Genomic DNA, 24,461 nt, shown 5'->3' with positions numbered 1-24,461 from the left:
GATCTGTACAGTAAACCACCATGGCACATGTTTACCTATATAAAAAACCTGCACAACCTGAACATATACCCCAGAACTTAAAAGATTGAGAGAGAGAGAGAGAAGAAGGGGTGAGGGGTGGGAGAGAGAGAGAGAGAGAAAAGAAAGAAAGAAAGCACACCCAAGATAATATCCCTTCTGATTAACTAAAAAATCAGCTGACTTGAAACAAAACCCTTCACCTATATGAGATTCCATCGGTTAAAAGCCACAGATCCTGTAGATTTAAAAACAAGCCACAGGTCCTGCCCACACAGAAGGTGAACAGATTACACAGGACATAAACACTAGGGGGAAGGGCTCAGGCAGGTACCCTAGGCCCTCTACGCCACACTTCTTGGCAGGATGGGATATAGTGAAAGGCAGTAGGATTGCTCAGAAGTAGAGAACCTGTTCTCTTGGAATCACCAAAGAATGAAGATGAAAGACAGGTCCAGAAACAATTATCGTATTGGACACAAAGCTATACTTCCTTAAGACGGTTCCTAGGGAGTTTTGAGTTTAGGGCTCAGGCAAGGACAAATGGCCTCTGGCTGGAGGAGAAGAGGGAAGGCTCAGGGCAAACCTAAAAGAAGGGAACAAATCCCCAGAGGCTGGGGAACAGCAAGTACCTGTTCCCCTAGAGCAGTGGTCAGGAACTCCACACCTGTGGGAGGGAAACCATATGAGTGAAGTGGGCTGACAGGAAATGAAGAGTGGTGATGAGGGTCACGTTCAAAGGACGCATGCATTTGCTGCCTAATGGGGACAGCTGCTGCTCAGCTCCATCAGCAGCCCTGTCACATAGGAATGTTGGCCCCAAAGTGGCAGGTGTAACCCCTTATGAGAGAAACTACAACTTTAAAATGTTATAGAATAATGACATGGTTTGGCTCTGTGTCCCCACCCAAATCTCATCTTGAATTGTAATCCCCAGATGTTGAGTGAGTTACCTGGTGGGAGGTGATGAGATCATGGGAGCAGTTCTCATGATAGTGAGTGAATTCTCATGAGATTCGATGGTTTTATAAGAGGCTCTTCCCCCTTCACTCACTCTCTCACCTGCCACCATGTAAGATGTGCCTGCTTCCCCTTCTGCCATGATTGTAAGTTTCCTGAGGCCTCTCCAGCCATGCACAACTGTGAGTCAATTAAACCTCTTTTCTTTATAAATTACCCACTCTCAGGCAGTTCTTTATAGCAGTGTGAAAATGGACTAATACAAATATCTTGACTTTTAATATTGATTGGTAATTGACAGTTTTTAAGACAGAATATGAACCAAGAAACACACACCTGTGCACTGAATTCAGCTGAGGAAATGGGTCCTTGTAAAAGTCAATAGAGGGCAGCAATATGGCAAAGCCTGCTGAGTATCCAAACCCTACTCTTTGGGCTATTTCTTGTGGCAGTAGTTCCACAAGTGTGGTTCCCCACCAGTAGCCTCGGCAGCACTCAGGAACTAGTTAGAAATGCAAACTCTCAGCCTCACTCAGATCTACTGCATCAGAAGTTGTAGAGGAACAAGTCCTCTGGGTGATCCTGAAGCTCACTCAAGTTTGAGAACTACTGTTTTATAGGAATCACATTCCAGCCTTGAGATCATTTTTCTCTCTCCTGAATTCATTTCCCGATTTTACAGTCTTGAAGATTGTCAATTACAGCATGGTACAATTCTCTACTGAATAGCTAACATTCCAAATAATGGAGAAAGATGACTGCTCAGACATTGCTCATCATCTCACTTTAACACAATGCTGAATCGTATTGGGTTTTTATGTGAGTTTATTACCTGCACCCTCACATGGAAGTTCATAAAGAAGAGAATGTGTAAGAATGTCGTGGAACTCTCCAGACAAGTTCTGACAATGGTGGGGAACAGCAGTGGGGGATAGAGAGGTTTCTGGGTGGTAATGGGGGCCGTGGGAGGAACTATACAAACACATTATGTAAAGGAGAGGCCTGTAGGGCTACCATGGCCGATTTCACCATTCAATTCTGCATGTGGGGCTCAACATGCAGCTCTGCCTCGAGGGAAAATAAAAATTAAAAAAAGCACAGCCCAATATGGATGAAGCACACTTCACAATGCATCTTTTCACGGAATAAGTCCCATATGTCTTTATAAGTTTCTTCTCTCCTCCAAAAGTTTTGTTTTTGAAGACAAGAAAAGCCAGTATTCAGTTTTGGTCAACCAAAAAACACAAGGCTGAGAAACCATAGTGTTTGGGTGAGGGAGAAAGGACAAGATGGAGGAAGGTGAACAAGAAGGCACAATCCATGTTGCTTCCGGGTTCTTCCTCACCAACTTTCCCGCGCGCGGGAAAATGCAGCCCACGCCTGGGAAGATGCAGATCAACCGAGCATGCGCCAGGTGACATCAATCCGAAGACATCGAAACTTACCTGGCCACGCCTATGGAGACGCCCCTATCACGCCCTTATCCCGCACACTGCCCTCCCCCTTCCAGTACCAATGCATAAAAGTCCTCTGCCGGCAGGAGCCGGTGTGACTTATTTGGCCCCTCCTACTTGTGGACCGGAGAACCTCACCCGAGAGCGCCAGCGTGACTTCCCTGGCCCCATACCTGAGGACTGGAGAACCTCGCCCAAGTGTGTGTGCATATTTGCAATAAAAGACTGCCGCTTTCTTATGTACTTTGGCCTCATGTTTAATTATTTAGCTCTCCTAAATTAAGTATTAAATTAAGTATTAAGACAATTATTAAATTAAATTAAATTAAGACACATAGATCATTATGAGATTAAGTCTACATGGGGCAAATATTCATGGACAAGCTGGAGATTACAGTAAAGATTCTCAATGGAGTCCACTGCACAGACAGGATCAGCATCAACTTACCTTTCGATCTGGCCAATTGTATTTTGCAAAGATTGTATCGTAGGTGTCCACCGCCCCATCAGTTATGAGCATGATGGCCTGACTGCAGATACTTCCTTGTCCCGTGTGGTTGAACTAGGGAAAGAAATAAGTTCAAAATGGTATACACATCAGATAATTCTGTGTATCAGTGAAAAATCAGAGACATGAGGCCATGGGCTAAAAAAGCCTTTTAAAATAAGAGCACACTGTCCACCACCAAAACAACCTACACAAAAAGTCTTTCCACACAGATCACTGTATTTGCTCTGACAAATTGGATCTTCAAGCCAAAAATAAAATTCTAAGCCCTCCAACCAACCGAACAGACCTTACTGTGGGCCAAGGGAATCCCAAAGAAATCTGAACAAGCACTTCAGTCCATGCCAGGAAGTGGGGGATGGGTCAGACATGCCTGGCTATACCCCCTCTCTTTGGAGTTTTGGGAGAACTGATCAGCACTAATGTTAAAATCACAATCATAAGACTGACAAAACAGACCCTTTGTAGCAATCTGACTCTGGCATAGCATTGAAAGGCAGATAGCAGGCCCTGAAGGAAATCAAGGTATTTTGCTCCAAAATATATACATTTATTTAACTTATTTGGAAATGGCCCTATAAAGTCTTCTCCTGGGGGGGATATTTGCATTCTCTAGAGAATCTCCTTCTCTTTCTAGGTCTTTTCCTAATCCAGGAGAGATTTAACTAAGAGTTTAACATCTTTTAAGGTCTGAAAAGAGATATTTGCCATCTATTCTCACTTGGAGGCTTCATCTACATAACAAAACACTGGCTTCCACACCCCTCTTAACTGGAGGATTTCTTCCTGCTGACTTCAACTCTTTATGCAAAGCTTAATTCTTTCAACCAACTGCCAGTCAGAAATCTCTGAATCCACCTATGACCTGTAAGTGTCCCCTACCCCTTTGAAATGTCTTGCCTTTCCAGGCTGAACCAATGTATACTTTACATGTATTATGTCTTTGCCTGTAACTTCTGTCTCCCTTAAATGTGTAAAACCAAGCTGTAACATGACGACAACTTAGGCATATGTTCTCAGGAACCCTTGAGGCTGTACCCCAGGACATGGTCATTCATATTTGGCGCAGAATACACATCTTTAATACTTTATCGAGCTTGGCTTTTTTTTCCCCCCCAATAGATCTAAATACAAATCACAGGGGGATTTCAAAAAATACACGAGGTGGGAAAGAAGAGTCTAGGATTGCACAACCTCTCTTACCTTCAGGCATGGGCTGTGTTTTAGGAAATAAGCCCAAAGGAGTTGGCACAGAAATGTTTTAGGGACACATTATACAAGCAACAGGCTACCTAAGAGACTGTATCTCTTTCAAAAATCTAAAAGAGGCTAGTTTGAGTGGATCTGATGAGTACAGAATGCAGCATATAATAAAATCTAGGAGGTTTTAGGCATATAAAGTCAGTAACACGACAATTCACTTGAGAAGCCCAAGTATTTTCTTAATAGGGGTTCATTTCAAATTTATATTGTTGGCATGTAAACTTACGTATTAGTTTATATGTTGGTATGCATGGCATGCTGAAGTTCTAAGATTATGCTCACTGGTATGTAAAGCCCTGGACTTCTTCAACTTTCAGCTTTATATAAGATTTTAGAAGCTCTCAGTCTTTGTGGGCGGTAGGCAGCTAGAGTGACTGAATATGGTTGCCAGAGCAGAATGTCCTTCCCTGGAATCGGGGTGAAAAATTCCCTTAATGAATGCTATTAATGATGCAAATTGAAAGTAACACCAAGTCCTTTAAAAACCCCACAATTACATGTCAATGCTGAGAGATGGGAAACACACAAAAAATCTTCAAACTTCAGTAAGTAAAAACCTTCTCTATTAAAATCTGCAAAGTGTATTCATTTGTTCTAAAATTATTTGCTAAGTGCCCACACAGCACTAGGAATGAAACATACAAAAATCCGTTCTCTCATGTAGCTTCGTATTCTCTTTGGGAAGACACACAAATACAAGGTAAATAAGTAAACTACGTTGTATGTTTGATAATGGTGATGTTAAGGGTGGGGAAAGAAGAAAGCAAAGAAGGACAGGAAATGGAATGGGGCAACTCTAGAAACCATAGTCAGGGAAGACCACTGAGAAGGTGACATTTGAATTATACCTGAAGGATGTGAGTATCTGAGGGAAAGATATTCCAGGAAGGGCAAACATTAAGTGCAAAGGCACTCAGTGGGAGTGTGCCTGGCAAGTTCAATCTACTAAACCATGACACTGGAGAGGGATGGTGGCTACTCTTGGCTTTGCAGGCTGGCCACTGGTGAATGAGAGCTGATAAAGCATTCAAATTAAATCTATCTATCTATCTATCTATCTATCTATCTAGATAGATAGATAGAGATTTTTTTAATTTTTTTTTTTTTTTTTTTTTGAGACGGAGTCTCGCTCTGTCGCCAGGCTAGAGTACAGTGGCACCATCTCGGCTCACCGCAACCTCTGCCCCCTGGGTTCAAGCAATTCTCCTGCCTCAGCCTCGCGAGTAGCTGTGACTACAGGCGAGCGCCACCACGCCCAGCTAATTTTTGTACTTTCAGTAGAGACGGAGTTCCACCATGTTGGCCAGAATGGTCTCAATCTCTTGACCTCATGATGTGCCCGCCTTGGCCTCCCAAAGTGCTGGGATTACAGGCGTGAGCCACCGCGCCCGGCCTCAAATTAAAGATATTAATGCCTAGTCTTCATGCACTTAGACATCTGATGTGGAGTCTGAAGTTGCAGTAACTTGAGAGAAGACCATACATAACTGGATAGATGAATAAATAGATAAATGGATGAGTGGAATTTCCTTATGGCCATACTGAGACACAGCAAAGCCAACTCAAATCATGCACAGGGTAACAGGGCATAGAGGAAAGCACTTGGTGTCATCTCAGCAACACAGCTGTGTGCCTGGGATAAGCTTCCTTCCTGAGCTTTCATTCTTCCACAGACAAGATAATAACAACCTCCTTAGGTGGTTGGTACACCACAGGTTAAACGTTCAATGTTTGTTATATGCCAGGCTACATGTGTTAACACAAACTTACTTAATCCTTACTAGCCTCTGAGGTAGGTACTATTGAGACAGCCAGGTGGGAGGGGCTCCTTGGTAAAACTCCAACCAGCCTGCACACTGGGAAGAATGCGCACTGTGATGGAGCCACAGAAGTGTGAGTCATTTGCAGCGGGGTGGAGCCTGGTCCCTCCTCTTCCTGTGAGGAACCTGGAATTCAATCTGTGAGGTGGGAAGAAGCATGTACTAGCAGGACTAGTACCCGTTTCCCTTTTTTCCCTTTTTGTCCAATAAATCCCAATTTTCTTACTCTTCAAACTTCTGCAAGCCTAAATTTTCAGGGTCATGTGACAAGGATCCTGTCTTTAGCGGAGCTAAGGAAAAGTCTTGCAACACTATCGTTATCTTTATTTTACAGGTAGGAAACTAGGGCACAGAGAGATGAGCTAACTTACCCCAGGTGACACAGCTGCTATCTGACATAGCTGGGATCTGAATCCAGACCATCAAGCTCTAGAATCTACTCTCCAATTTAGCACACAATATGGCCTTTCGGTAATACAGGAACGTCAGTGAGCAAATGGATAGGTGGTGGGGTTCCAAAAGTGTTCATCTCCTCCTCCTGCCTCTACTTCCTCTATCCCTTTTAGGGTTTCAGGGTCACAGGGGAGTCAGCAGGGCCGTGAGCCTGAGGGTGCGTGCTCCTTACATGTGGTGCCCCAGACACTTTCCTCATGTTAGTCCTGGCCCTGGGAGCCACCCCTGCAACTCTGACTGCACATGTGCAATTGAGTTAATGAGCAGACACAGCCCATGACACTGTCGTGTTAGTAGGTAGAAACACCTGGAAACTCCAGTTATCACACCACAAAGCTTTCCACGCGACCACTATTCTACTGTCTTTATCAACGTAACTTACTATTTCAGAAAATGCTTGCCCAGGAAGGTCAAACTTGCAAATAACCTCATTGCTTATTCCAGGAACTTCTTGAAAGACCCATCAATTCTTCCACAGAAAGCATCAAAGGACAATTGACACCCTAAGACTGAACCCCTGACCTCAAAATGTCTCCCTTGCTATGCTCGCCAACCCTCAACAGAAAGATTAGGATTCTTACCTGATCCTAGCCAAGCCCCCTCCCTCCTCTCCCATTAAAAGGTCCATCTTCAACCAAACTTCAGTGTCAATAAATATCTGGACTCCGTCCTTCCAACTCTGGGAAGCTGCTAAGACTCTGTCCTTACTGCAGAAGAAAAAACAGCCTTGTAGCCTGGTCTCATCAACAGGTTGTTCTGGAGATGTTCTGGGGAGACTGCATTAAACACAGCCTTCGCACCATTAAATAAATCCAGCAACAAGCCAAGGCATAAAAGTAATCTATGCTTCAGGTCACAGAAGCTTCAGAGGGGGAAAAAACCCCAGAATGCTCTAGGGCCATCATTGTTCATGAACTCATTTGAAAATATCCTGGAAAAATTTTCCCAAACACATGGAAAGAAAGAGAGGAGAAAAGAAGCTATCTGAATAATGCGGACTCGAATAAAGAGCTGCCAGGAGCTGTTTATTTAAAAACATTACTTTCCTCTCTGGTTGAGTCCCTGGTATTCTCTGCTGCAATCTGTAGTTGGTGAATTTTGAAGAATGCAATTAAATTCAAATGCTTTGATGAGTAATATCTTTTCTCTTCATATTTGTCTAAAACTTTTTTTTTATTGAATAGCGAGAGTGATGAAAGTGTTTTCCATAATAATAACAATGACAAGGGCCTGATGATGAACTACAATTAGCTCAGTGATTCATCAGTTAGCAGTGAAATTTTCAATGCATCCTGACATTTAGAGCATTTGGTTGTGATTAACAGTCTTTGAAATGTCACCGAATTTTATTTAATTGGCTAAGAAAAAATTTTAAAAGGTAATCACTGCAAAGATCACATTCATCGCCAAAAACGATAATTGCAGTTGTCACATGACAAGGTAGATGCTAACTACTGTAGCAAACTGGCTCTGTGTTCTGACAGAATCTAATGAATGCAGCAGAGATCAATAGCTCGAAGGGGCTTAGAAGTTTATTTGAATGCTCCTTTCAAAGCCATTTGTATCAACAACTGCAAGCCTTTAAGTCATCTAAGCAAATACCGAAACTGAAATGCAGGTAACTGTAAGACAGAATTAACTCCATTTAATTATAGTAACCTCTGAACCATTCTAAGCTCCAGCCACAATCACAATTTTAAGCACGTGCGCGTGTGTGTGCGTGTGCATGTGTGTTAGAGAAGTAACTTTTTATTTCATATTGACTTGCAAAGGCAGGCATAATACACGGGAAGATAATAATATCACTTAAAGGTCATATTGATGAAGTAGAAAATATTAATAGATAAAGCTTCATTTTCATGGGAGATTAACCACCTCTGTGTTTGTCAAAGAGTTTAGCTATTTAAAAGCCCACTGGCAAGAGATGATATGAAATGTTTTGCCCTATGAGATAAATGTGCACTCAAATATAGTGCTAACCACCAACCAATCTCAAGCAGTGACATTCTGTAACATTTATCGTTGTGTTCTTTTTTTTTTTTTTTCTTTTTGATGGAGTCTCACTCTGTCACCCAGGCTGGAATGCAGTGGCATGATCCCGGCTCACTGCAACCTCTGCCTCCCAGGTTCAAGCGATTCTCCTGCCTCAGTCTCCCGAATAGCTGGGATAACAGGCGCCTGCCACCACGCCTGACTCATTTTTTTTGTATTTTTAGTAGAGACGGGATTTCACCAGGTTGGCCAGGCTGGTCTCGAACCCCTGACCTCTGGTGATCCACCCACCTCGACCTCCCAAAGTGCTGGGATTACAGGTGTGAGCCATCGCGCCTGGCCTATTGTGTTTTTTAAAAAACATTTATTCTGCTTTTTGCTTTCCAAGATCTGCATTCAGCTTATCTGTTTATCTGACTGACCAGACTCCAGAGGTGTTTTTACAAGGGTATGGAGGGTTTTCCTGTTCAAAAATGCTTCCTTCACAAAGATTCAGGGTAAAAAAAGTCCACTAGGTGTTGGTGATTTCTCTCGGTCTTAGTAGTCCCTGTGAAAGTGTGAATACACCTTCTTGGAGTATATAATGATATTATGCCCCAAAATATGGCTGGTGAGCTGTAACTTCTAGAAGATGCCAATATGGAGATGATGATATGATATAAAGTGTTCCTGGGTTAGTAAGTGTGGGTAAACACATTTTTAAAGGTTTGTTCACTGCAGGACTTCTCAAGGCCTTTGATATGCACAAGTATCTTGTGAGTCTGCAAGAGAAGGATGGCATCTCCCCACCTTGACCACAACCCCCATGTGGGAGTACCTTGGCAGGGCAGCATTAAACTGGGCATGTTATGGGAAATAATGTCTTAGAGGGGTCTGAGAACAAGGGTGATAGATGGAAGGGATAGACAGAGAAAGGGTACCAGGGCAAGGAACAGAAAACAGAGGAAGATGAAGGGCAGCAGACACTCCTGAGGACTTGGGCAAGGAGAACCAAAGCATTTGTAGTGGGAGCTGTGTCTAGAGACCTGGGGTCTCAGTGGTCACAGCGGGCACTTCTCACCCAGCTCAGCACTGCTGAATGGGATCCAGGTCCTGCCTCATCAGGCTGATTCTCAACCCCAGGAGAAAGGGACCACCAGGCCCGCCTCATGGGTGTGTGACATGCACAGCTGCACAAGATCACACTGAGAAAGCTCCACACGTGGTTCAACGTTTTGCTGCCATTACCTTAAAATTCTCAATCACTTTCAACAAGAAATCCTGCATTTTCATTTTGCCTGGGGCCTTGCAATTTACATGGCCAGTGCAGGGCAATTCCTATCCCCATTATACGGATGAAGAAAATAAGGGTGAGACTGAATCACACTTTTGCCACACAGCAAACTCTGGCTGAGTCAGGCTTCTCAGCCCAGCCTGCCTTACTCCAGGGACCACAGACTTAACCATACAACCATCTCCTAACCCTTTCTCTTTCACCACTTAGGCCAGAGAACAGGGAAACAGAAATTCACTGCAGGGCAGCCTTCCAAACAAGGGACTCCACAGATCAGAGAAGTCTCCCCCGGCTCTGACCACTAGGTTTTTGAGATAAAATGAAAGTGACTTGTCAAATTGTGACAAGTCTTTTCAATATCACTACCTGGAAAGAGCCTGCTGAGATGCAGAGACCCAAGCCCTAAGAAGGCACCTGCCCAGGTTTCAAACCAGAATTTAAAGTGCAGCCTGGTCCTCTGTCCTGGCTGGCTGTGTCACTAAAACTATTACTTTGCTGTCAACAGAGAGGTACTGTCCAAAACACGGACTCTTACATAAGTGTTTACATCTTGTAGCCAACAGCCCCTTGGAGCTCATGAGGTGACAGGGGCTTTGAATTTGTACTGAGGAAGTTGACTTGGCACCTCCTCTCCTTACTTTTCTCTTCTCCCCTGCAGTCATGACACTGGCTCAGGACTGAGATCTAAATAGTCATCTTCATGGCAACAGGTACTATTGGTAAAACAGAGTCTAGAAATTAGGGCCTAGCCTTTCTTGAGAGGCCAGTATAGCTGAGCAGTAAAAACTCAAGTTTTGGAGTCAGGTGTAACTAACCCACAATACAAGTTATGCACTGTGGAGTGAATGACTCACCTGCCTGGGCCTCTGCCTGCTCACCTGCAAAATGACAACAGCCTGACCTACAGAGCCGCCTGGAGACCAACAGCAGCAAGGCCTTGGGAGCCTCTGCTGGTCTCCCAGCTCCTGCTTGACACCTCAAGGTGATGTTGCTCCATGTAGTGCCTGTTTGTTCTCAGACTATCCCATGCCTTCTTCCTGCAAACCACAGCTCTCAAGCTCCCCATCAGTTTTGACAAGGATCACATAAAGGGGAAAGGAAGCAAGGAAGGAATCAAGGTATTTCTAAGCAATTTCTGTACACTCTCAGGGGATAGGCATTTTCTGGCTATAACTGTGTCTCCTCCACAGTTCCAGCTTCCACAGGTCAGATCCTTCCCTCTATGGTCACAGTTCTTCTTGGGTAGCCTCCTCCCCAGTTCTGTTCCTATTTGAATGGCCACAGTGACTCGGCTCTGATGTCACCCCTCCTGCCTGTTGTACCCCCTGCCCTACAGAGGAGATGCCTCCTGCTGATGCTAATCTGTGGATTGCTTCATTCTCTGGTTTCTCAGCTTTTCCATCCCTTAGGCCATCAATTGCCTGAATTAAACTCCTACTATTTAAAATACCTTGAGTGGTTTTTATTTTTCTGCTTCTTAACATCTTCATTGCTATCTCCCTAGTCCAAATCACCATTTTCTTTACCCAGATAACTTAATGTCCTTGCCCTCCTATAGTTGCTTCTAAATACAGCAGCCCGAAAAATGCTATTGAGTTCAAGATTATGTCATTCTTTGCCTAGACCCCAGTTCCACTCCACACAGAGTCAAAGCCCTCATTAGTGTCTCTACGACGCTACTCAATTTGGCTCCTGCTGCTTCCATGGTTTCATACCCTAGCACCCTCTCTTCCCCACTCTGCTCTGGTTTGACCTCACTGGCTGGCACCTGGTTCCCTAGATGACTTAAATGGCCAGCCAATCTCACTCTCCCATCCCATGCCTGCAGATCTGCTCAGTGTCAGCCACAGCTGGCCCACATTTTATTTTATATATATATATATATATATATATATATATATATATATATATATATATTTTTTTTTTTTTTTTTTTTTTTTTTTTTTTTTGAGAAGGTGTCTCCCTCTGTGGCCCAGGCTGGAGTGCAGTGGCACAATCTTGGCTCGCTGCAAGCTCCGCCTCCCAAGTTCACACCATTCTCCTGCCTCAGCCTCCTGAGTAGCTGGGACTACAGGCACCTGCTACCACGCCCAGCTGATTTTTTGTATTTTTAGAAGAGACGGGATTTCACTGTGTTAACCAGGATGGTCTCGATCTCCTGACCTCGTGATCCGCCCACCTCAGCCTCCCAAAGTGTTGGGATTACAGGCCTGAGCCACAGCGCCCAGCCTGGCCCACAATTTTTTAAAACAACACCCATCTATTCTCCAGGGGATGGGAAAGGCAAATCAAAGAGGAACTTACATCACTCAGAATGTTGAAGGCCTCATTCAGAGCTATATCCAACATTCCAATTCCTTTGGCAAAAAGTTTGTCCAGATGCTCCCTGAAGTGCTGAAACAACAAAGCAGAAAATCCATTAGTGTCTGTCCTGTTATGTGAAACACCAACCTTGAATGAATTAGATGTATGCCATGGCAAGACCAATGATTCTCAGATCCAACCAGTCATAATTTACTTTTTCCTTCTACATTCAAAACATAAGAACTTACTCAATGTAAAATTCACCTTCAATATTCATGGTTTAGCTTCAGTTACAGTTTAGGAAGAAAATCAATTGAACTCTGGTGAAAAGTATTTAATTCATCTAAAACTGCCACTTTCCTCTCCAGTTTCATTGTTGGTGACTCTTTTTCTCTCCTACCCCTACTCTCCCACTCCTGATCACATTTAGGACTCTGCATATGCACCCCTCCACTGGGAACCCACTCTCAATCCATTCTCTGGCTCTCCTGCCACACTCTCTCCCATCTACTTGTCAAATCTCATATGGCCATAACCCTCTTCTCAGACCATTAGCCTCTGCGACTAGCCTAGAATGCTTCCTTTGTGACTCCATGCTGCCATCAGGTACTCAGATCCACCTTTCACTGAGCACTGCATAATTAAACTCCATCGCCACCCAAGACTGTGACATTTCTTAAGATACAGCATTACTCTGTCTTCATATCTACCATAGTATGATACACACAGAAAGTTCTCAGTAGATAGCTCTAAGGAGCAGCGATAAAGACTGGATGACAACATGAAAACTACGATTATAACAACAGAGACACAGGCTAGAAATCCAAAAGAGCTCCAAGGAATAAGGAGAACGGGAGTGAGGTTCTTCCAGAGTAGGCCCTAAGACTCTTCTTGCTCTGCAGAAGCTCAGCATCAGCTGGAGATTAAAGGGGACAAAAGAAAGTAAATGCAAACCCCACACATTTCTGTTTCCCGACAAAGGTGCAAGAGCGAATTCAGGCTCATGCCCAGGAACAGGTCAGTGCACACAATGCATGTCCAGGAATACACGCATGTATGAGTGACTCAAAAGCTCACACCCAAAGCCCACACCCACGGTGGCACCACGGCCTGGCTTTGCTTTCCAGTCACTGCATTCTGAACCCCTTGCTTTTTCTATTGAAATGGATTATTCTCTCCCCAAAGGCATCCCCACTTTTGTCCGCTGGGGAAACCGGCTGGAGGAGTCACCAGGAGGGAGAGGAGCAGGAAGAATGAGCTCATGGAAAATATCCACCTATGATTTACTTACTAAGGAGGGCTTTCTTTCTCTTACCACGCCCTAACACCCAACAATGCCCCAAGCATGCCATCAGCACTCAGTTGGTGAAACCCATTCATGATGTGTCTAACGGGCCACACTGCCTTAGGACCCCCAAAATGATCATGGAATCAAAATGGATCATAGACACAAATCTTAGGGCATGCTGATTGCTCTAAGATGCTGTTCTGTCTCTCCCTGGGTCCCCTTAGAAGCAGTAGGAGCCCCCAATCATTGAGATGGACAGAAGATCTGCCAGCAAGATGGTGCCAATGTGAACTCCAAAGTTTGGGTGGGTTCTTCACGGTAAAAAGGTTTGAATGACACCTGGGCCTAACATGAATTGAGGCTGAATTTGAAACTGGTGGCTCACCTCGGGCACATATACAACCCACAAGACCCTCTTCCCTGGCCTGCTCCACTTTCATAGCAACCTTGCTTGCCCTCTGGCCCATCAGAGCAGCCACCATTATTGAAGCCTGCCTGGTGTTAGGCCCTTAAAAAAATACAGTGCAACTGAGTCTTCATGACAATCATGTGAGGTTCCATCATGCCACTTTACAGATAGAGAGACTGAGGCTAAGAACTGTGTCCAAATACACACACCACCTAGTTGCCTGGCCCAGGTTTCAATCCAGGTCAGCTTCACCTACTCTAATGCCCTTCTTCTTTCTGCTGTATACCTGTTGTTTCTCTAAATTAGCAAAATAAAAGTTGTGGTTTTTTTTTGTTTTTTTTTTGAGCATCTTGTATGCCAGGCACTTGCCATGGGCTTGACATGTACCTGGGCAGTCTGGCTCCAGAATGCTCACTTTAATCTCTGCTCCTGGGTGGGAGCTAAGTCTTCAGGGGATGATCAAACGGCTTGAGTGATGGGGGAGGGGAATGCTGAGGGCCAGGGAACTAGGCAAACCTCAGGGCCAGGAGCCAAGCTTTGTGCTTCTCTTTTCTTCCTGCCCAGTTCTCAAGGCCCATCAGGATGCCAAGTGCATGGCAGGTCCTCCAGGAATGCTTGGTGAACAAATCTAGGCAATTAACCGAGTCTAAGGAAGCCAGGCATCCCAGCTGCAGTTGGGCAGGAGGGGAGTCTGCCTTCATCAACAACCATCCCCCCGTGGAAATCAGGATTGTGACCACCATGAGGACTTAGGCTCTGAAAGTGTCAACTCGCGGTGGTCCCCACACCCTCCTGCACCCACCTAGGGATATGGAGCATGATGAAACACCTATCACACAGCTCACTGAGAGGCTGGTCATTAACTGGCCCTAGATTCACAAAGCTGTGGCCAGACTCTGCCTTTACAAGTTTATTCTATTTGCCTGATGTCATTTCTGCCAAATGCCTTTAATTGTACTCAGTCATGCAAGTTAACACAGCATTTTTTCTTTTTTCTTTTTTTTTTTTTTTTTTTTTTTTTTTTTTGAGGCGGAGTTTTCACTCTGTCGCCCAGGCTGGAGTGCAGTGGCACCATCTCGGCTCACTGCAAGCTCCGCCTCCCAGGTTCGCGCCATTCTCCTGCCTCAGCCTCCGGAGTAGCTGGGACTACAGGCGCCCGCCACTGCGCCCGGCTAATTTTTTGTATTTTAGTAGAGACGGGGTTTCACCGTGTTAGCCAGGATGGTCTCGATCTACTGACCTCGTGATCCGCCCGCCTCGGCCTCCCAAAGTGCAGGGATTACAGGCGTGAGCCACCGCGCCCGGCCTTTTTTTTTTTTTTTTTTTTTTTTTAGACAGAATAGTCTCACTCTGTCGCCCAGGCTGGAGTGCAGTGGCGTGACCTTGACTCACTGCAAACTCCGCCTCACGGGTTCACACCATCTTCCTGCCTCAGCCTCCCGAGTAGCTGGGACTACAGGCGCCCACCACCATGCCCGGCTAATTTTTTGTATTTTTAGTTTCACCGTGTTGGCCAGGATGATCTCAATCTCCTGACCTTGTAATCTGCCCGCCTCGGCCTCCCAAAGTGCTGGGATTATAGGTGTGAGCCACCAGGCCCAGCCTACACAGCATTTTTTAAAATAACCTGCACAATATTTAATTTTTCTTTTCATCTATGTGTAGCTTATGTGGCACTTCAGGCAATGGTTGATGTTTTACAGTTGGACATTTAGATCAAATGTAACAACATGTTACGGAGTTCCCCTTAATTAGCTTTTATAACAACGTCAGTTGTGAATTTGATTCTTCCTGGTACATATATTAGATGGAAAAACTATTTTCTCAAGTTAAGGACTCCCAAATGATGCCACCGATAAAGGACTCTCTGTGTTCCTTTCTCTCTCCTCTCTCTCTCATGTCCAAACTCCCTCTTCTCCTCCTCCACACCCTGACCCAGATCACCAACCTCGTCTTCGGAGCTGCATTTAGCCCTCTGCCCAACTCTCCTACACAAAACCAGCTCTTGTCTCCCAGGGAACTATCTCCCATGATGTGTCCTCCATTAAGAGCTGCTCTGTCCAGTTAGGTAGCCTTGAGCCACACATAGAACTTACATTTAAATTTAATTATCAATAAAATTACCTAACATTAAAAATACAGTCCCCAGGTGTGCTAACCTCATTTCAAGTGCTCATTAGCCACATTTGGCTTGTGGCTACTGCACTGGACACTGCCAATTAATGAACATGGCCATCACTGCAGAAAGTGCGACTGGACTGCACTGACCCAGAGACAGGGGTTAAAATGGACCTTCCTTCCCTCAAGCCATGGACTAATGGTGAGTCAGAGGAAGGTCTAAGGCCTGGACCCAGGGACATGTGCGAGTTTTGCCTGCCCAGCATCAATTCCCCTTCTTCTGATTTTCCTTCTCTTCCACCAACCCATAATTCACATGATTTGAGAGAAGTTAATGTCTCTCTCCCTCCCGCCCTCCCAAATCAAGAAGTGGGACGATTTATCAGACCTTTCCAGTCTATGAATTCCACCCCAAGGGCCACAGTCGTGCATGGGCAGTGAGCCAATTCCTGGAATTCTGCTGGCAGGTGGGAGGAAGGACTCTCTCTTTCCATGCGGATTGCTGAGAGGAAGCCTAGGGCTGCCAGCAGTCATCCTGCCACGGCACAGGAGGTGCTCACCTGAATGAAGGTAACAGCTGCCGAGAGCAAAGCCCACATGGAGGAGCCAGGGCAGGATGGCGACAACAAGGCTTGAGCCCCTAGATCCAGGCATGTCTGGCCTTTTAGGTAAGTGAACCAACACTTTTGCTCCTCTGCTTAACCAGTTTTAGCTGATGTGGGCCACTCAATTGAAAAGATCCCTTATGATTACCACAACTAAACCAATGACCCTGGCTACCGAAACCATACCTCATGAAAGCTTCCCCTGCATTAAAATGATCTTCCTCTTCTCCTCTATGCCCCTCTTCCCCTTCTTAATCACAGCCATTATACGGTGCGATCCGTTTACCGCACCTGTGCTAGACTGAACACAGCACTTTATACACAGCAGGCTCTCAGTGCTCAAGGCTTTAACAGCCAGTGCTTTGACGACCCATGGCACGGAGGAATTTGTGATTTTGCTGATGATCAACCCCAACCATGTGCACCCCAAGGGTCGTGTCTGGAAGTGAAGGAAGGGGCCTGGCTGACTGCCCTGCATCATCTTCATCACTACAGATTTCTTTTTCTCTACTCCCAGTTGTGGTCATTGTAAGATCCAGAAATTGTTATGTTTACTGCCATCATATCATTGCTATTGTGTGGAGGCAATTGGTATACACGCCCTATGAACTCAGGTTTAAAAAAAAAAAAAAAAAAAACTGGCCGGCGCGGTGGCTCACGCCTATAATCCTAGCACTTTGGGAGGCCAAGGCAGGCAGATCATGAGGTTAAAAGATCGCAACCATCCTGGCTAATACAGTGAAACCCCATCTCTACTAAAAATACAAAAAAAAAATTAGCCGGGCGTGGTGGCGGACGCCTGTAGTCCCGGCCACTTGGGAGGCTGAGGCAGGAGAATGGCATGAACCCATGAGGCGGAGCTTGCAGTGAGCCAAGATTGAACCACTGCATTCCAGCCTGGGTGACAGAGTGAGAGTCCATCTCAAAACAAACAAACAAACAAACAAAAACTGAACTGGGGGTCCGGAGACTGAGTTCCAATGCTGATTATACCATTTACCAACTGAACCCCCAAGACAAGTGGCTTTAGTTCTCTGGCTTCAATTCTGCCTGCTGTGAAATGGGGATGGGAAAGCACCCGAGTAGTGGGTGGGGCAGCGAGAGCATCAGTGCCTCTGAACAGCAGGCAGGACTTCCAATTCCTGCTCTGACATTCACCCTCTCTACAAGCCTGAGTAAGACACTGCCTTATCTGTGCCTTCATTTCCCTCTGATACTTGGGGATACTGGGTTGACTTCTCCCTGGGGGACCTGAAAAAAAAGTCATCTGAAAGAATTTTGGTGACAGGAAAAAAAAGTGAGACTTTCATTTCGTATTCACTAAAAGAAAGGACTGTCTTCAACATGTGAAAATTAAAACAGACTACATCTCCAGCATTTTCTATGGCCACTTCTTGGGTTGCAACTTTATAATCTAACAGACCTTAGAAAAGGACTTATTTTGCCTTTTAAGGGCCAGGTTTGCTTAAATGGATAGAGACATATAGCTGACTTCACTGACCCCAGGACCCGAGTACCTCAAGGGCACAGCTACAGAACAGAAGGCTCCAGATCACCCAAGTCAGGGAGACGCTCAACAGCTGTGTACCAAAAGGTGGCCAGTTCTCATTGTTTTTCTCAATTAAAATAAACTGTTTATTGGAAATGGTGACAGTCCCATTTTATTATTAAACCTCAATAAAGGAGGAGGAGGGTGGCTCTTTATCTTTGCTTCAGGCGACGCATGCAGCATATGCTGCTGCCCAGGAAAAACCCTTGCTTCCAAAGCAATTAGTACAGCTTAACACCTGGGGAGATGAGCCCACGCCGACGGCACCACTCCCTGTGCCCGAATGCCAGCAGCACAGCCACATCCGCTTATCTCTGACAAACAGCCACAACGTTCAGGCCAGCGGAGGATCCCGGTAAAATAAGCCTCTCCTTCACCAGCATTCAGTTTAGTTGAATCATACTGATGACTCTCTGTGATCATAGCAATCATGTTCTTTCCTGTCTATGTAATTATAATAAACACATTTGAGTCCTTCCAATCAAGAGCAAGGTGTCAAATGGACATCAGTGGACAAAACAAGCCCTTGAGAGCTGGTGGTCCTGGCTGGGAGTACAGCCGCTATTTGGAAGGAAGGCTAATGGCCATCTATCAATGACACCCATCAGGGTCATTCAAATAGTGCAGACATGAATTTCGTACCCATTAGGAGTGGACAAAGGTTGCTGCAGCAGCTCCCCCTGGGAAGGCTTCAGAAATCACCTCACCAAGTCCTCCAAGGGCAGCGAATACTGGCAGAGTGACAACTGTATGCTAGGCACCTCATGCTTTTTGTACATTACTTTGCTTGATCCTCCTAACACCCCTAAAAGAAAGGTACTATTACATTCTTATTTTACATGCAGGCCAAGGACACTAGAAAGCTCAAGACAGCAGAGTGGATTTCAAAGTGCTGAGTCCCATATCTGAATTTCTATGCAATAGGGCCCCTTCCCAGCGCCCAGGGCTCAGCTTTCTATGTCCCTGATAAAGTACAGCATGCAGGTGGGTGCAGAGACTTTCGGTTCGTGTGCAAAGCTAAGATCCTGTGCAGGGCTGGTTTTGAGGGGATGTGACATATGCAGTGGCCCAGGGTCCCGTTTTCAGAAGGACTCAAGTGTTTGATTTAATGCTTTGCTACTATTGTCCTGAAATTCTTTATAATTGTATTTTTGAATCTGTGATTTGTAAGTGAAATCCCATGAAGCAACGGAGTATGCCTGTGAGGAGACACCTGAAAGATGGTGTCTGTGGCTCCCTGCCACCCTATTCGCATGCAGCACAGAATTCTGGTGTGCTGCTACAGTGCAGGTGTCTCAAATGGACTTCACTTTAATAGATCACTTTGCACTGTGGCTGTCAGGTAGCTTAAGCTGACTGTAAAATTAAAATTAAGGCACTAAAGGTAAGAGTATTCTGTAGAGCCTCTTTCATTTTCAGTTCTATCAGTAAACAGATACAGGATTGCCTGCTTTCTCCTAAAACAGAGATGTGGCTCCTATCAGCCTAAATGATGAGCAGGATCCCAACAGCCGCCTATTCTGATGCCAAACTCCTCAGTGAGACTTCCAGATAAGGCTCACAGGGTTCTGTGGTCCCACTACTACTGTGTTCCAAGCCCAAAGTGCAGAAGCCCATTTTATCAGAGGCTCAAAGTGTGCCCACACCTGTCCTCCCCGCTGATTTGGATATTACCCCACAAGATTATCTGATATAAATCTGGACACCTCCTCTTGATCTAATTCCTCCTCACAACACACGCACACCCAACCCTAACCTCAACCTGGGATGAGTCTCCCATATTCCTGTTTAGTCTGAGAACTCCCTTGGCTGACTTTTAGAGCCTCTTTGGGGCAAATCTCTCAGGGATGTTAGGGTGGTGCAGAGCCAATCTATTTTATAGTTAAGGCACATATCTTATGACATGGCTACCACCAAGCCTGGGTTCCAATAAATCAGACTGTCATTTGATTCCCATGGGAAGAAGTGACATGGTATTTCTCAAAGAAGAAAACAGAATGGCTGAAGAAAGCTGGTAGGAAGGAGGCAGACCCAGTTGTTTGCAATTCGGGGGAGACAGTACAGACACTGATAGAACGGCATCTGAGCCATTCCCCATTTCTCCTTCACGTGTGTGTAACAAATTGATGTGTCTGAAGGTAGCAGCTGTTTAATGCCAGTGCCAAATTAGAGAAAAGATAGATCTCCTGTGTGAACAATGAATGTTATTTCATCCAGGTAGTCAGATTAGCTACATCCTCATTTCAATGGCAAAAGCACTAATTATTTCACGCAGATGATGGTGACGAGCTCAGAACTGGCAATTCTCTACAACTGGGAAATACCTAAAGTGGAATGGTCCCTCCACCAAAGCACAGCACATTTCCAAGTAACTGCTGAGAAGGAGGGACATGATGATTACCATGCCCGTGAGCAAGGCCAGCTCCAAGAGGAGCCATATTACAAGAGCTCATCTTCCTTCTTGTGAGGTCACACGGACTTGTCAGTGCATCTTAGGAAACTAGGCTTTGTGAACCCCTGAAAGCCTGGGAAAAGCTGAAGCCCAGTGCTGCATGGACAGGAGGCCTGTGTTGTGTCTCTGCATGGCATGGCAGTGTGTGTACACAGTAGGCCTCACCCTTCATGTCTCTCTGACATTTCTGAAGGTCTCCATTTATCCTTTATGAACTTCATGAAAATCTTGACTTGATTCAAATGTGTTTCTTGGAGGAAGAATGTTTTCAGTGGCTGCGGCGTGCCAGGGTAGACAGAAGTCAGTTTCAGTTCATTACAAACACAGTGCCAGCTCTGAGAATGCTTCAGCTCAGAAGAGGTGTGTATTGATAGCCAGCACCCAGGGGGAATGTGATGCAGACCAGTGCTGTGGGTGCCAGTGCACTCATCTGCATCAAACCATCACCTCACAGTCACACATACAGTTCTTTGCACTCAATGCAAAGCTACGGCCCAGGATGGGGGAGCAGTGTGTGCTGAGACACAGGTTAGGAGTCATACTGCCCACTCAGTGGTTGCTACATTCATTTCTGGGACAGCTCAGCAAAGAAATGTGACCCCAGGGACAATTAAATTTGGACATTTTCTGTATGAGCACTTGGAAGATTTGTAGCATTTATAAAACTTATATTCAATTAAAATGTGTTTGTTTCAATGATCTCTGTATTTTGCCAAGCTTAATTACATATGGGTATTAAACTTAATTGTCTGAATTTCTTCCACTCTTATTCAAGTCTCTGAGTAAACAAATACCCTGTAAGGCACTGTGTGTGTGTGTGTGTGCATATACATATATATGTATGTACGTATGTATGTATGTATCAACATTAATTTGACCAGTCCCCTACTAGTGAAAACTTAAATTTTCAGTATTTTATGTTTTCAACATTACTACAGTAAACATCTTTGTACTCACATTATAGTGCATATGTGTAGTAAGATAATTATAACAACCTCATGGAAGACAAATAATTGAGCCAAAAATTTCTTCATTTATACCATGCACAGTGACTATGAGGACTTAATGAGATAATGTAGACAGAGTGCTTCATACAGAGATCAGCATATAGTAGGCACTCAGTAAACACTAAATCTTATTAGTAGGGCACTTGTGGCTTGTAATGCCTTATGGCACTGTATTTTTAGTCTATTAAAAAACTCTAACTCTACATACAGAAAAAGGAAAGTAATGGCTCCTAGAACGAGAAGACTGGAAGTGCAGCTGCGTCAGTGAAGGAAGGGACGGGGAGCCAGTGAGGGCCTCAGGGCTCAGTCTCTCTTCTCTATTATATCTCCTGGCTCTACTTGGTTTCACTCCCCCAGCAAGCTCTTGAGCACACAGCTGCCTACATCAGTGGTCTCACATCCTCCTAGCTCAGCCTGCCCACTGGCAAGAGCTAGGGTTGCCAGATAAATATAGGATGCCCAATTAACTTTGAATTTTGGATACATAACAATGAATATAATAAAAATATATTCTTTGTTTATCTGAAATTTAAAGTTGAGTGCCCTGTTTGTTTTGCAAAATCTGGCAACTTTGCCCAAGAGCAGTTTCAGCAATATTGCTATCAGAAAAGTCCCCAGAAATACTCTGATCAGGCCAACTTAGGTTGTGTGTCTGGGCCTGAGCCAATCAGGTGGCCAGAGAATGGGACCTCTGACTTACTCAGGTCTGGATCACATGGCCACGTCTGAACTTGAGGTTGTGGTGAGAAGAAATGGGGAAAGTCCTACCTGACTTCGCCAAATGGGTTTTCTAAGGACAGAGGGATTTCATGGAAAGGAGGGGAGAGAAGGGTGCTGGACAGCTAAGAATAGTTGACTTATAAGCAGCTTCTCAGAAGAGGTACAGCCTTTTAGTGACAGTAGCAAGGTCCATATTCTAGAAAAACATGCAGATACAGGCCAGGGGAGCAAAGGTGTCCCCAAGCACGTGCACTTCCACATGCACACTCACACTGCACTCATTTCCTCTAGCAGCATGTGGGGGCAGACATACATGTAGTGAGAAGATCAGATAAAAAATAAATGGTAGCTTTTCCCAGGGAAAATCACAATACACTTCTTAAAAGTTAGAAAAAAGCATTTCTAGAAAATAGGTGGTCCAGGTCCAGGCATGTTTTCAGGCCCAGCAGAAAGACAGTGCCCAAGAGAGAAGGGAAGAGACTACTACCTTCAACTAATATTCTCCGGGTCTCCTCTACACACCAGCCTTCGCTCTGAGCACTCATCAGTTCAATCCTCACAACAATCCCCAGACAGAAGGTAGATACTCTTATTACCCTCCTTTTAAGAATGAGAGAATGAATTCACATCACTTGACTAGGTCTCACAGCTAATAAACGGTAGAGCTGGGGCTTACATCCAAGCATTTGGTCTCTAAAAAGTTGTGGTTTTTTTACCAGAAACTTTTTATATTAAAAATTTTAATTATCAATTTACAGTCAATCTTGTTTTATCAATACCCTGGCACCATCTACATCAATGTCCCTTTTGGCAACCAACCTCCAAAATGGCCTCCAAAGATTCTCACCCACTGATACGCAGACCCTTGTGTTGGGTCCTCTTACATTACACTAGGGTTGGTCTCTGCAACTAAGAGAATATCATAGAAATGATGGTATGCCACCTGCAAGATTAGGTTGTAAGTAACACTACAGCTTCTATCACAGTTGCTTGTCTGATCTCTCTTGGATACTTCCCTCTGGAGGAAGCCAACTGCTTTGCTGGAAGCAGCCCTGGGGAGGTGCCATGGAGTAAGAAACTGAAGCTTCCAACCAACAGCTGTCAGGGAACTGAAGTCTCTTTCCAAGAGCCATATGAATTAGCTTAGACATAGATCTTCCATCCTAGCCAACCCTCGGAAGACCAGCCCTCAGCCTACATCCCAAATGCAACTTCACTAGAGACTCTGAGCCAGAACAACCCAGCCAGGCTACTCCTGGGTTCTTGAGTCCAGGAACTATATGAGATAATAAATGTTTGTTGTTGTAAGCCTATGGTCCCCAATCTTTTTGGCACCAGAGACTGGTTTCATGGAAGACAATTTGTCCAAGGACGGGTTGTGGGGAGGTAGCGGGGGGATAGTAGCGGGGGGTGAAACTGTTCCACCTCAGATCATCAGGCATTACTTAGATTCTCATAAGGGGTGCACAACCTAGATCCCTTGTATGCATAGTTCACAATAAGGTTTGCACTCCTGGGGAGAATCCAATGCCGCTGCTGGCTGATCTGAGGCAGAGCTCAGGTGGTAATGCTTGCTCACTCGCCCACTACTTATCTTCTGCTGTGCAGCCTGGTTCCTAACAAACCAGAGACCAGCCTGTGGGTTGAGGACCGCTGTTTTAGCTATTAATTTTAGGGGTAATTTGTTCCACTAGAGCAGATAACTAATATACTCATCTAGATTATTGCAAAGCACATCCCAGATATCATATTATTTCATCTGTAAACATTTTAAAAACAAACCACAATACATGTTTCACTTTATGTCAGAGTTACCCAGTTTGAATGAGGATTCACATAAGATCTACTCATTGTGATTGGTTGAGATATCTCTTAAGTCTTTTATTCTAGAGTTCCCGCTCCATTATTTTTCTCACAAATTTTGTTGAAATAACTTGTTGGTCATGAAGAGCATTCCAGAATCCAGATTTTACTGATTGTATTCCTGAGGTGTCATTTAACATGTTCTTCTGTCCCTCTATTTTAGTAAATGGAGAGTGAGATTGGGCAGTTTGACTGGATTCAGATTTGACTACATATTTAATTATTTATTTGATATTATTTATTTATTTGGTATTTGGTATTCATTCGTGATGTTTTTACTTCCCTCCAACAAATGAGTAGTAGTCTCCTTGCAATGGTGGTAGTCATCAATGTCCAATGCCCAGATTCATTAACTCATCAGAAGCTGCACCATAGTGATATTTTAATTTCATTATCTCTCTTCAT

The 24,461-nt window shown here is 44.6% G+C and overlaps 1 protein-coding gene across 5 annotated transcripts in view; it reads right to left on the bottom strand.

Moving 5' to 3' along the window:
* Positions 1-24,461, bottom strand: part of LOC105480634 (calcium voltage-gated channel auxiliary subunit alpha2delta 3) — a 932,903-nt gene that overhangs the window by 424,217 nt on the left and 484,225 nt on the right. For all 5 annotated transcript variants that reach the window (XR_011620085.1, XM_071091908.1, XM_071091909.1 and 2 more), the window contains 2 exons: positions 12,046-12,135; positions 2,881-2,994 (listed from right to left, as the gene is read on the bottom strand). Coding sequence is in view for 4 of the 5 variants with exons in the window: in XM_071091908.1 (XP_070948009.1) it covers positions 2,881-2,994; positions 12,046-12,135 (204 nt within the window). In the remaining variant the exon portion in view is untranslated. The remainder of the gene's footprint in view (positions 1-2,880; positions 2,995-12,045; positions 12,136-24,461) is intronic.

The sequence above is a fragment of the Macaca nemestrina genome, chromosome 2, assembly GCF_043159975.1.
Source record: "Macaca nemestrina isolate mMacNem1 chromosome 2, mMacNem.hap1, whole genome shotgun sequence".
Classification (NCBI taxonomy): Eukaryota; Metazoa; Chordata; class Mammalia; order Primates; family Cercopithecidae; genus Macaca; species Macaca nemestrina.
The sequence above is the reverse complement of the archived record's forward strand: the minus strand, read 5'-3'. Positions and strand labels throughout refer to the sequence as shown.